The 13,274-nt window shown below is 46.5% G+C and overlaps 1 protein-coding gene across 4 annotated transcripts in view; it reads right to left on the bottom strand.

Moving 5' to 3' along the window:
* LOC146808505 (transient receptor potential cation channel subfamily M member 2-like) overlaps positions 1-13,274 on the bottom strand; it is a 2,014,188-nt gene that overhangs the window by 644,645 nt on the left and 1,356,269 nt on the right. For all 4 annotated transcript variants that reach the window (XM_085623584.1, XM_085623586.1, XM_085623585.1 and 1 more), the window contains 2 exons: positions 11,310-11,442; positions 6,972-7,053 (listed from right to left, as the gene is read on the bottom strand). In XM_085623584.1, coding sequence (XP_085479710.1) covers positions 6,972-7,053; positions 11,310-11,442 — 215 coding nt within the window. The remainder of the gene's footprint in view (positions 1-6,971; positions 7,054-11,309; positions 11,443-13,274) is intronic.

Below are 13,274 nucleotides of genomic sequence, written 5' to 3'. Positions count from 1 at the left end.
TCACTGCTATCCTTGAGGAGATGGTAAGGTATGGGGATAGATCAGGATTGAAAATCAACTGGGCGAAGTCGACCATTTTTCCCCTAACTCCCGCCATGCTACAGACTGAGTTGGGTTATCCTTTGCAGTGCTCAGCTGAAGGTATTCGATACCTCAGAATCAGAGTTCACACGGACTCTGCCTGTTGATTTGGGAGAATTATGGCAGGCTCGTTTCCAGATTGGAGGAGGATGTTGAGCGTTGGATTCGACTGCCCCTGTCTCTTTTGGGACGTATATCCTTTATGAAGATGGTCTTACTGCCCAGGTTTCTGTTCCTTTTTTTAAATATACCCATTGTTCTGCCTATGCACATTTTAAAAGTACTTTGCACGCTCCTCATAAGACAAGCTTGGGCTGGGAGGCAGCCAAGAGTTCGTTAGATAATACTTCCATACTCAATGGGCGGTCTGGGTGCCCTGGTCCTGGAGCTGTATTACAGGGCGGCCCAAGGATCCCAAGCTTATCATTGGCTACAAAAGGAAACATGCCCTCCGCATTTATTTATTGAAAAGGCGGTGGTGGCGCTGGAGCAGTTGCCGATGATTATGTTCTGGGTACCGATAAGAAGAACAGGGATTGTGGACTCCATAAATTATGTAGTACATGCCTCGCATAACTTGCTTAAAAGACAGGCAGGTGCCATCCTATATTCCCCATTTACCCCAATTAAGTGGCGCGATTGGATGCAGATAAGTCGTGAGAAAGGGATTGTACAGGCACTTGTAAAAGTAGTAGTCTTCAAGATTGAGGACCTGTTTGTGAAGGGTAGGGTCCGTAGTTGGGACAAACTGGCTGTGGGGGAGGAACCTCCCATGCAGTAGGTCCGATTTCAGTTTCTTAGAGTCAGACATGAGCTGGGAGAAAGGCTGGGTGTGGAGCTACTAGAGCCTCCTGTGTTAAGGGCTCTTTCCCATACTTTACGCTGAAAAACTCCCAGACAAATGGTCCCCATTATATATTCTACTAAACAACATGAAAAGAGGCACCAACATACTAAAGCTAGACTAGAATGGCAAACTGACCTGGGAGCTGCGCTAGAGGACATCGTGTGGGGATATTGTTATGACATCTCTAAAAAAGTGTCACTGAATGTCAGGCACCCATTAATCCATTTCAAATTTCTCCAAAGGGTTTATTATACCCCTGAGCGACTATTTAAATATGGACTACGTGAATTGGCGTCCTGCGAAAGGTTTGGTGCAGATCCTGCTGGGGTTCTGCACCTGGCATGGATGTGCCTCCGTATAGCTAAATATTGGGAACAGATGTTCCAATCATTGACCAAATCTGTGACCTAGAACTCATGCTAAACCCGTTAACGGCTTTACTGGGATATACATGGAAGTTGCACAAATGTGTCTGAAGATTGATTGATATAGGATTACTACTAGCTAAATGGAGAATTGCCATTAGTTGGGCACAGGGACCAATTCCAACTGTTTCTGATTGGTCCAGAGACATGATGTATTGTAATACGCAATCAGAGCTATACGGTGGGCTGCTCCCACCACGGAACCGTCCCAAGAACGTCTGGGATTTGTTTCAGCAGTACTTGGTGGGAAAGGAAACAGGGGAGTCAGAGGGAGCATGAAATTAAGTAACGGAATTAGGGGGGGGGGGGGTAAAATAGCCCATAAATGCTGATAAGTAATGACAGAAATAGTTTGCATAATTGGCTGCTGGTTGACACACATTTTACCCCCGATGGGGAGAGTTGCACGCTTGAAGGATGTTAAGCATTACTTGTAAATTGGCTTTATGTGTTTGAAGTGGAACGTTGCACTGACAAAGATTTTGTAAAAGCACATTATAGCATAGTTCTATGCATTGTATGTACTATATTATATTGTTCAATAAAAAAAAGAAAAAAAAACCTGCCATCAAGTGTGAGGGGCTGACCTCCTAGATCCACAGCTTCCACACCAAGAAAGCACCAGGGCCGGAGCAAGAAGGACAGGCTCGAACTGCGCCACCAACTGCTTCAAAGGAATTCTGGAGGTACAACCTTCGCTCCAGCAAAACAGCAACAGCAAGTAATACCTAAAAGAGGCAGATCCCTGCTGCACGTCATAGCCGGACCAGGAAAAAGTAGCAGGCCAGTCCTCTGGCTATCATCTTTTCAAGGATCTTCATGTTTTCTGCAAGTGCCTGATGAGGTCATATACTGTTGACCTCTGACGGTACACCACTAGGGGCACCAATGGTTTCTTTTGAAAGTGTTGCTGGTGCTTGTCTCAATAGGAGCGCAGGACCTGGTAGGTAGATACAAAGACTAAATTCTTCGCACAGAGACTACAAAGTTTTTCATCTCCAAGAATATCTGACAATGGCTAGGACAATGCCAGTAACAAGGAAAGTGGAAAGAGAGTGGCCAGCCATGCTGACAGCGATACTGTCCCCAGTTCCAGGAATAATAATAACAGCACTTATTATAATATTTGCAAAAGACATTGAAATACCATCCCTTAATGGCAAGGTGGGAGATGGGAACAACTCAAAAATAATTTTGTGGGGACTTAAAATGAACACCACAAAGCAAAACGTCATGGGAGAGGTTGAGGTTAAAGTTGAAGGGGAAAGAGAACTATGGGACGAGTACCAGGGAAATTAATATGTGGAGATGCTAAAAATGTATGTAAGCATTATGACCATATCTGGGTGTTATGTTTGCACACACTTGCCAACAGATACAAGAGATAGCATGGATTACAATGTGATACCCTTTTCTAAGTATGTGGGATGTGGTTTGATGAGGGACATGCACCTTAGACAGCACAACATGTCCATAGCGGTGGGACCTCCTAGGAAAGGTGGCGCTTCCACTGGGCTAATAACAGCAACACCTAGGACAAAGAGGGTACCATGCATGAATATGCAACCAACAAAAAGGGATCAGGTGATGCTAGACACATTTGACACAACATCCAGTAATAAGGAGCGGAAGGATAGGGCATGTTGGGACAACTAATGAAAAGAAAAGAGAAAAGAGCTCAAGATACCAAGGTTCCGTATAGAACTACAGCTTACTGCCCCATCCTGCATCCAGAATGACAAGGCAATGCCCACTAAGCAACCAGTTGTACATAAACGGTTACCAAAAGAACCATGCACAATACAACAGTTAGTAAAAAGAAAGGAAGAATGGAAGAAATGCATGCTCGGGTGTAATCTAAAGGATGAAAGTAATGTGAAAGGAGGAACAATGAAGCCCTAGTACTTTCAGATGAAACAGACAATACAGACAGCACACCTATTTTTGTAGGTGGAAGCAACTGCTCACATGTAGTAAAGATATCACGGGTCAGGAAAAGTAATAAGCAGTCATCATCAGGGTTGGTGGGATATAAAGGATTGTTCTTTGTCTGTGGTCAGTGAGCATATTTCAATCTACCCCCAGGATGGAGTGGTAGCGGCTACCTTACCTCCATCCTGCCCCGATTGACCCACTTCACTGACCTAGTGCAGGTTGAGCACCAGGGGTACCGCCCAGGAAGAGCCAGAAGGATGGCAGAATGGGAAGATGAAGTAATGACAGGATTTGGAGTGATGACACCTGGTGCAGGTATAGTATACACAACATTGAGGATACATCAGCTAGCATGGATGATTGAGGATTTGGCAGACTCAACAGCAGCAGCCCTAGGAAACATCCCTGAGGACCTTACCGCCATGAGGGCTGTGGTAATACAGAATAGGGTTGCTTTAGACATCATCCTGACAAAGGAGGGAGGAGTTTGTCACGTCATTCACCAGACTTGCTGTTCCTATATCCCTGATAATAGCCGTAACATCAATGCTAATTAATAAAATAAATAAAGATAAGGATGAAACACACAACATACACACAGAAAACATGTGGGAGAAGGTTTTGGTATGGCAAGGGAGCAAGGGATCATGGATATTGGAGGTGATTATAATAGGGATAGCAGTACTGATCACTCTTTTCATAATGATCCAAGTTTGCCCCGCACTTTTTTCAGCCTTGGCATCAAGCTGCGCACACTGTGTGCCAAGCATACAAAATACGAGAACCACAAATACAGGACTGGCCTCAGTTATGAAGTAACAGAGATGATGATGAGACATGACAACAAGTAGGATGTAGTGATTTGGTATCACATGGGGTAATGTGGAAACCATGTATCTGTAAGAAACATTAGTTAGTTAGATTCCTCACAGACTCACCCATCCTCCCCATTCTGCGAAACGACATCTAGGGTTAAGGCTATCCTTTCCAGGGCCCTAGATTTTTTGGCACCAGTGTCGGTCTCTTGCATGGCTCTGCGTTCCTGGCGTGGAAAGCTATGTACAAGAACTGACGTCAGTGCGAGAGGGCGGCGTCTAAGTACTCCGACGACGTAATTCCGGCGCACGACGCCAACGACGGACGCGGAGCCGCAGACGACGCCTAGCGACGCACAAGGGGTATTGCTGACGAAAAATCTTTCCGGATCCAGCCTGACGCCTGGGGATATTCTAAGGTGAGGAATCTAACTAACTAATGTTTCTTACAGATACATTGTTACCGAAGGTAAGTAACTTGTTCACCTGTCCCATGTTATGGAATGCCAGTGCCAAGGCGATGGCAAATCCTGCTGCCAACTGTATTCCTTTGATAGTATGGGGGCAGATTAGGAGGTTTTGGAGGCTGCAGCTGCCGTGGGAGGGAAGTAGTGGACTGACCTGTCCGCTAACTGCCTGACCCATGAGGTCTGTGAGTAGAGCGCCCTCGGCCACGCAGAGGCTGGGGAGCATGCAGGGTTCTGTGGCTCGGAGGATATTGACTCGGCTGGAAGCCCCTTCGGTAACCATGAAAGGAGCAAAAGGTGGATTGTGGGTGACGTGGGGCCAAAGAAAGGTCCAAAGACCTGGCCGTAGCTTGACTGTCCTTCAAGCGCTCCCGCTCCGAATCCAGCTTGTCTCCGAAGAGATGGGAACCATCAAAGGGTATGTCCATCAGAGAAATTTGGACAATCCCCGAAAATCCAGTCACCCTCAACCAGGTATGGCGCCTCAAGACCTCCACTGATAAAAACTGTTCTGCCCAGTGAGTCTGTTGTATCAAGTTCACAGCCTATAGTGAACTTCGGTGCATCTCTCCAGTTGACAACAGTCTGGGCCTGCTACGGAAACGTTGGAGGCACCTGCGCATCTATGTCCCACAGAGAATGAGAGAAGTGGCCCAAAAGGCATGCGGTGTTCACGGAACGCAATGCCAGGTTGGTGGAATAAAACATCTTCTTCCCCAAAGTGTCTAGCCTCTTGGATTTACTGTACGGGGGTGAGTTACGGAATGCACTAGTATTTACATGGGACTTAGAGGCTTGGACCATCAAGATCTCTGTGGTTGGGTTTTGGGTGAGGAAGTTGGGTCCCCTGGAGCAGGGCGATGGCAACAGGCAATCACCCTAGTCACAGGAGCTCCTGTGGTGGGTTTGGACCATGGCTGCAAAAGGGCATCAGTGAGGGCTTTGTGGAACAGGAGTAGCAGTTCTGAGGGGCAGACTCCCCATTGCAGCACCTCTGTCAAGACTTTAGTCTTGACTGCCACCGTGGGCAACTGAAGGTCAAGGACCTCAGCCGCCTTCTGCGCGACCCTTGTGAATGACACTCCATTCTCTGTAGCCACAGTAAGTGGGGAACAGTATCTGGAGAAATATCCATTCCACTGGCTGCACCCAGTTCCTCACACCAGTCCATGTTAGGGTAGTCATAGGGCTGGCATTCTACATGGTCCAGCCACACTTCCCGTTCCTCCCAGAGTCTTAGCTCATGGGAACAGGGCTCAGGCTCTGGCTTGGAAGGCATGTCTCTGATAGTGCCGGGAACAGCATAGGGAGACGCCCCTCCGGCTTCGTGTTGGAGTCAGGGATCAGAAGGGCGGCTGCGTCGCCGATGCTGGGAACATCAGCATTGGGACCAGCACTGGGAAAGGTCGAGGTTCATATATCCGCCGCCGCTCGGGATCCAGGAAAGGATCCTCTGGGCCCAACTGGACCTGGGGCCGGAGCCACTGGTGAGGAACAAGAAGAGGCTCTGCCAACCCCTTGGGGCCCAAAGCCATGCCAGTGCAATCGGATGCCCAAATATAAGGCGCATGGCCTCATAGATTCTTTTAGTTGGGTGGGAGTTTCTCCGGCTCCCAGAAAGTCGAGGAGGTGCGGAGTCGGCCCAGGCTCTACCACAGAGCTAGTCCTTGAATGTGGATGCTTCATTGTCTCGTAGTCCGACAGACATAGATAAGTCAAAGACCTGTTTGTCTTCTTCTTTTGATGAGACCTGCTTGAGTGGCCCGATGACTTGGAGTGAAAGTAGGATCACCAGACTCTGTGAACTGTCTTGGGACCTTCCTTTCGACTGGGACCTTTGCACACTGCTGTGTCGCATACCAAGCTTCCAAGAGTTTGAGGGATTGCTCCCTCAAGACCTTCGGGTTCATGGCATGGCAGTCAGATCACCAAAGACAAATAAGATGTGGTTCCGTCACCAACATTGGTCGATGACAGACTCCTCAGGGATTAAAAAAGCCGGTCTTTTTGGATGACATCCATGTCACACCAGGGGGAAAATCTCAAAAAGTCGACAAAACTTCAAAAAACGTTCAGTGAAAAACTGACTGACGGGGTAGCTCTTCTCCTGGTCTGCGCTGGTTGGCTCAGAAAGAAAAAAATGACATTCGCTCGCATATGGGTGGTCCGTGGACGTCACTCCTGGCGTGGATGATGCACAAGGAACCGAACGATGCCACCTACCAGTGTACAAGGGTACTGCTCACAAAATATCTTTCTGATCTAGTCTGAAGGGGAATTCTGAGGTAAGGAATCTGCAGCCAGAAGTTTCTATTAGATATGCCCAGCGGAAAGATGCCACCCCTAAAATCATTTACTGATGAAAATAAAAATAACATGCAAAACAACCATGGCACATTACCTGCTCTTTCTGCTGCATCAGGCTTTGTTCTACCACTGTGACATGCTTCTCTAGTGCGGATAGTTTGACTGCTGCATCAACCCTAGGAAGAAAGAAGAGGGAATGAGTAACGAGAGTCCAAAAGGCCAACACCACCCTAACGCTAGAGAGAATGAAGAGGGCAAGAGTAAGCTGTGTCATAGCCACAGTATCAATCCTAAGGAGAAGAAGGAATGTAGAAGGAAGATAGTAACTACAACCAATACCATAACCACTTTGATTATCTCTTCCTTTTCTACAAAGTTGGCAAAGTATTGTCATAAAGGCCACTCTGTCAATTTTACAGAGAAGGAAAAAGGGAATAGTAAGCAATGTCATAACCCCTCTGCAATATCTAAAGAGAAGAAAGAAGGTAATAAAAAGCAATTCCATAACCACTCTTACAACCAGAAAGAAAGAGAAGATACGGCTAAGCAATGCCATAGCTCCTCTACCAACCTCAAAGAAAGAGAGGGTAAAGCTGAGTAATGCCAAACCACTCTGTCAATCCTAAACAGAAATCTAATGGGCATGATAACACAAAACACATAGGAAATGAGAAATGGAAGGCCTTGGATGGCAGGCGAATGACACCTGGAGGAAGATGAGAGAACAACTTGGCCTATAGTGAAATACTTGGGGGAAGGAAATGTTAAACTCGGTCTCAAAGAATAAATAAAGTGACAACCATGAATAATTTTGCTGTGTTCCAGAAAGCACAGTATGAGGACCTTGGCATGTGTTTTAAAGGGATTCATTTACTCGTATTGATTTTTGTGTGCTTTATGCACATACAACCATATAATCCTCATTATTTACACACAAGCGCATAAAGACTTAAAAACATGAAAAATATTTATCAAATATATAAATCCATTTTTATGATCGCCCGGAGAGAGCCCAATATAATAGAAAAGAGGGACTATGGCTGACAGTTCTCTAAGCCTACTCACGGCCCCTCTGAAGTCATGAGATGGACCTCCCAGTCAAAAACCTGCCCCTTCCTGTGCCAGAAGCTCTTTCCCTAAATTGTATTATTTCTTCCACAATTTCCACAACTTCAGTGGTCCTTGTAAGTCCCTATTAAATGGTACCCCTGGTACCTAGGGCATTGGCACTGAAGAGGGATCCCGAGGGGAGCAGCACAAAATGTGCCACCCTAGGGTCCCCTCACCAAGGCCATGCACACTGCAATGCACACGGCTTTTCTGGGTGCAGACAAAACCGAAGAGTCAACATGGAACACATCCCTGTGTGCCATGCCCCCAAACACTGCAAGGGAAATAATAATTAAGATACCCCTCTTGCAGGCCTTGTAGCCCTAAGGCAAGGTTTACTATATTTCCTGTGAGGACGTATCGGTAAATATGTTCCTGCAATATCCATGTCTATTCTTGGATACTGTAAGTGAACAGGGAAGCTATAAAGAGTACTTGGGTTGGAAACTCATCATTATGAGTTACCCAGCTCTGTGATAGCTTCACTGTACTATGGGATGTTTGGTACCAAACATCTCATCTTAATAAACCTGCCCTGATTCCAGTGTCAGATTTATTAATAATTGCTCACAGAGGACCCCATAGTGGGATCTCCTGAAAACTACCAACCCTTAGCGTGGTCAATGAATGGTCTAAGTAAGCCTGCGATCACTAGACAGAGTTCTGACCTCATGGGGTGAGCAACAGCAAACTCAGAGGTCGAGAACAAAGCTTGTCCTGGTCAGAGGTGTTCATATCTTCCCCCGGTCAGGAAGAGCCATCTGTGGCAGGAAGTTTCAAAGGCCTCATCACCGTTGAAATGTGACCTGCAGTCTTTCTTGTAAGAAGTTATAGGCTGCCCTACTGTCCGCAACCCCTTTTTTCAGGAAGATGGGCCGGAAAACCTTGTAAGAATAGGAGGTGTGCACCCCTCTGCCAACTCCACCCCTTAGGTGCTGGAGGCGAGGGGAAGCACATTTTTCAGTGCCTACCATCTTGAAGATGGTAGGACTTCTCTTATCAGAGCTAGGGCTATGTCTCCCTCCCACACGAGGTGGGCATAATAGAGGGTGAAAGCCATTGGCCACTACATGTCACTCCCTTGTAAATACCCCTAAATGTAGTATTAGGTGGCATCACTCTGAATTTATATTTCATGAACACAAGAAGAAGACAAGTGAAGAAATGCTTTTGAACCGAGAACTGCACATCTCGTGGTGGACTTTGGTTGCAAACTTCCGCCTGCCACCATAGAACTCAACATTTGCCATCCTGCAGCTCATCTCATTGCTGCATGGCCTCCACAGACCCCAGAGAGTCAGACGCACTTTGAAAATTGCCAACGAAATCCCTTGAGATTGAGCTACTATCTCCAAGCAGTCACAGGTCTCCAAAACAGCAAAGTCCGTCCAGCGTCGTCCAGCTCCCCCGCCCGACTGATGTCTCTGAGTGGAGGGTCAGATCAGCCTCTGCACCAAGTCTAGAGGCTCCAGGACCCACCAGAGCTGAAAGTCACTAATACCCACGGTACCAGACTCCTTGCTCCAAAAATCTTCCAATACGAGTACAGGCCAAGTCCAACCCTATGGTGCCAAGACTCTGTAACTCCATGCCTATAGTACTAAGACTTCTCACGGATGATATTGCCTTTAGGAAAAAACTGAAGACATGGCTGTCCCCAGGTTGAGTCAAGGCTAACCGCTGTCTCCTGCTCCGCTGCTCTGGGAAGCCCTTCGGCAGCTATGAGCTTTACAAAACACATAAACATAGTGTGCCAGCACCCGACGAGGGGCTTCAGGACTTCGACGACCCACCTCAGCAGTGGCCCAGCAGCTCCAGAAATGTCACCCTAAGGTGCCAGCTCCTGACCACAAGGTGCTTCTTTGCATGCTGTTGTCCAGCTACACATCTTCTCTGCACCCAGCCCTACCAGCCGGGCATCTTAAATCCAGTTGTTCTCCCACGGCCACAGAGCCCTTGCAGCCCCTTCTCTCCTGTGAGAGCCCTCAGACTTGCCTGCAAGTCCCCCTTTGCTTCGCTTTAACAGTTGGCTCCCTGGCTTTGTAGCGCGTGAACTACAAAGTCCCCTTTTATCCTTGCCCCAATGAAACCCATTCAGCTCCTGAGAACTCGACCTTGGAACTTCAGACCTTGGCCCATGAACCTTCTGATTCCAAAAGGTGACCTCTGAAAGAGATTGCATTGCATTGATTTTCCACTTGCCTTTTTCCTTCCATAGTAAATGTATTGTATGTAATTGCCCACAGCTGTGATTATTGCATTTTTCTGTGATTTATCGTATTGTGAAAAGTATTTACCTTGTACCCAAAGTTCTTGGTCTAAATATTTATATAAAAAGAAGCACTATTTTTCTAATTTGGTCTCAGCTTAATTCATTTAGTGCGAGTATCATTCATTGCCTCTGTGAGTTCAACAAATGCTTAGCACTAGCCTCTAATAAGCCTTACTGCTCGCCCACATTACCACAAAAGAGAGCGTTAGTGTTATCTACTTTTGCCTCTGTAATCCAATAGGAGTCTCCTCGACCTCTGTGTACAGTGAACCCCGTTTTGGTGCACTATATTGAGAAGTGGGTTTCCTACAGCATGCTTCAAGCAGTCTCTTCTACAGTGACCCAACTGGAAGACGAGGAGCTCTCAGGTGTGGTGAACCCACCTTCCACCTCCCTTGACCGCTCCCCAGTCCATTCCACTCCAACCCTTCCCTCTGTGTGCTGCAACGATCGTATCTGAATGGACATTCACTTTGATTTTGCAGTTTCTTTTTTTTTCTCCCAAACAATGATTTACCAGCAGAACTCAGGTAAATTGGGAAACATTCAGGATACCAAACTCCCAGTCAATGGAGTATTTCAGTTGGTCTAAAACGTTCTATTTTTCGGTGTACTATCCTTTCTTTGCGTTCAGTCTATTTTGCTTGGTCATATTACCTTTACATTTCTGCCTAGAAGACCTTAAGTAAACAAGTATTATGCACTAAACCGGAAGTTTCATCCGCTGTGTAAACAAACTGTCACAACTTTGCACAAGGCCCTGGAGGGGGTGGAAGATGGTGATGGCAGGTGACTGCAAATCTAAAGATTGGGCCTGTTTAGGGTGTCTAGTTGGTATTATTGTACACCATGAGCCTCTGCATGTTAAGTGCACAAGCTAGTCTTTGGGCACCACAGAATATGAGCGAGTGAGTGAGCGAGTGAGTGAACGTGTGAGTGAAAGAGTGAGCGGGCATCTTGAAATGAATGATCTCCAGGCCCTCCTGCCTTTAGAGGTAGTGCAGGCCTGCATCACCATCTGCATTACAGTGGTGTGAGGGACAGACTTACTTGTTGGAGATGTCTCTTGTTTTCATGTCTGTGCTTTGACTCTGTCCTTCTCGCTGGTTAAGGAGGTAATTCTCCTTCATGTCTTCCTCCCAGGATAAGAGACCTGTGTTGATATTCTCATCCGACTCGGACCCTGAGACAGAAATGACAGAAACATCAGAAAAAAGAACTTGCAAGTCCCATGGAATACACATACATACCACAAACAGCAGATTACATTAATGAATCCTTACCAATAATTTAATTTAACATCTTCTAATGCCTGCTAGGAATGTCACATGCTGGCAAAATGCACTGTACTAATTGCCACCTTATGTTCATAAACCATCAGGTAAACTGGAGTGCCCGGCCTTGTCCACTCTCCAGCCTTGGCGACATCACTTGCTCAATATCTAATAATCAGTCAGTCAGGAGTGAGTCTATGGGTCCCATCAGCACTAGGATTGGCCTGCTCGGGAAAGCGCCCTATCATACGTTGAGACGTCTGCTTGATGCATGTGATTGGCTGGCCTGTGACTCACCGGAAGCTCGAGCTGCCACTGGAAGAAGTCATATGAGGTCCCATGTAATTGATTCCTGTGGTTGTAAATCAGTTGCTTTTAATAAGTGAATTGCTGAAGCAGTGTCTATCGGAGCATGTATGTACGGCCATTTGAGCTGATTTTACTCAAGGAGAAAATCTACTTGAGTGACAGCAAATCTACTCAAGAAGCAGTCCTCTGACTGCGACTGCTCATGACTACCAGCGACCACCTGTATTAGTAAAATCACGCTAGGGGACTCCAAACGTCACTTACACTCAGCAGCTCGCATTTCTGGAGCCTTGTGGGAAAATAATTCCACCAAGTAGCAATTGGCAGCATTGGGCCAGAACCCCCCATTACAAGTGAAATGCGTAGTCTCCAAATTCCATCCACCCTACGTCATTTGTCAGTGTCCTGGGGACATTTCCTGGGATGAACCCTCATCTCTGAAAAAGTTTCCCTTTTGTCAGTGTACCCCTCTTGAACAGTGTAAGCCCTCCGTCCTGCCTGTGGGCACCCCACATCTCATACTTTTGTCAAGAAATGTCAGATGTAGCAGAATTTCTTTGAAGCCCAAAAAGCATGCCGCGGAAGTGCAAAACTTAATGCCTCGGCCCTTGACTCCCCGAAGAGCCGTCCAAACACTGCAGGCCCGGCTGGAGCTCAACAACCATCTCAAACACTTGTATCCTTAGCAGCCAGCTATGAGATTTCTTTATTTTTAAAATGTTCTGGCCCTAAAACCATGGAAGTTATTTTTGAGATATGGAGCCCCGGTTGCACTTTCCAACCCAAAAAATTAAGTCAGCTCCTGGGAACGCCAGGATTAATTGGCATGGCTCTCTATGAAAGGACTTGGATATGTATTGATTGCTCTTTCAGAGCCCATTGCGTTTTAGCAAAATTATGTGAAAGGTGTGCTTTAAAAAAAACACCATATGACCATATTTATAGGGCTTGATTGCTACAATTCAGGGAAACACTGCTTCCCATAATTTTTAGAGAATGCTAGTCACCACTGTAAGAACAGAAGGTAGGCAGAGTCATGAGCATTGTTCACTTTAAACAGATTCAATTGCGACCACAATGAACAAGTCACTTACCTTCGGTAACGCCTTATCTTTTACAGACTATATCTTGCTGCAGATTCCTCACCTTTGAATTCTCCCCAGGCTTCACACTGAATCGAGAAAAATTTTCATGAGCAGTACCCCTGCACGCCGGTAGGTGGTGTCGGTCGGCTCTGAATGGAGTTGTTAGCGCCGAAAGTGTCATTCCCTTCTCCTGTCAGTTACTGTTCACAACTTTCCACACCAGAAGAGGAGAGCCATGAAGTGAACTGACACTGGTGTGCCCAAATTAGGGTCCTAAAAAGGATGAGCCCTGACCCTAGAGTGTGCATCGGTAGAGAATGTGCGGCTAGATGTAGTCTCTACCAGAT

This window comes from Triturus cristatus, chromosome 8 (assembly GCF_964204655.1).
Source record: "Triturus cristatus chromosome 8, aTriCri1.1, whole genome shotgun sequence".
NCBI classification, from domain to species: domain Eukaryota; kingdom Metazoa; phylum Chordata; class Amphibia; order Caudata; family Salamandridae; genus Triturus; species Triturus cristatus.
Note: the sequence above shows the minus strand (reverse complement) of the source record. Positions and strands in the feature narration are given on the sequence as shown.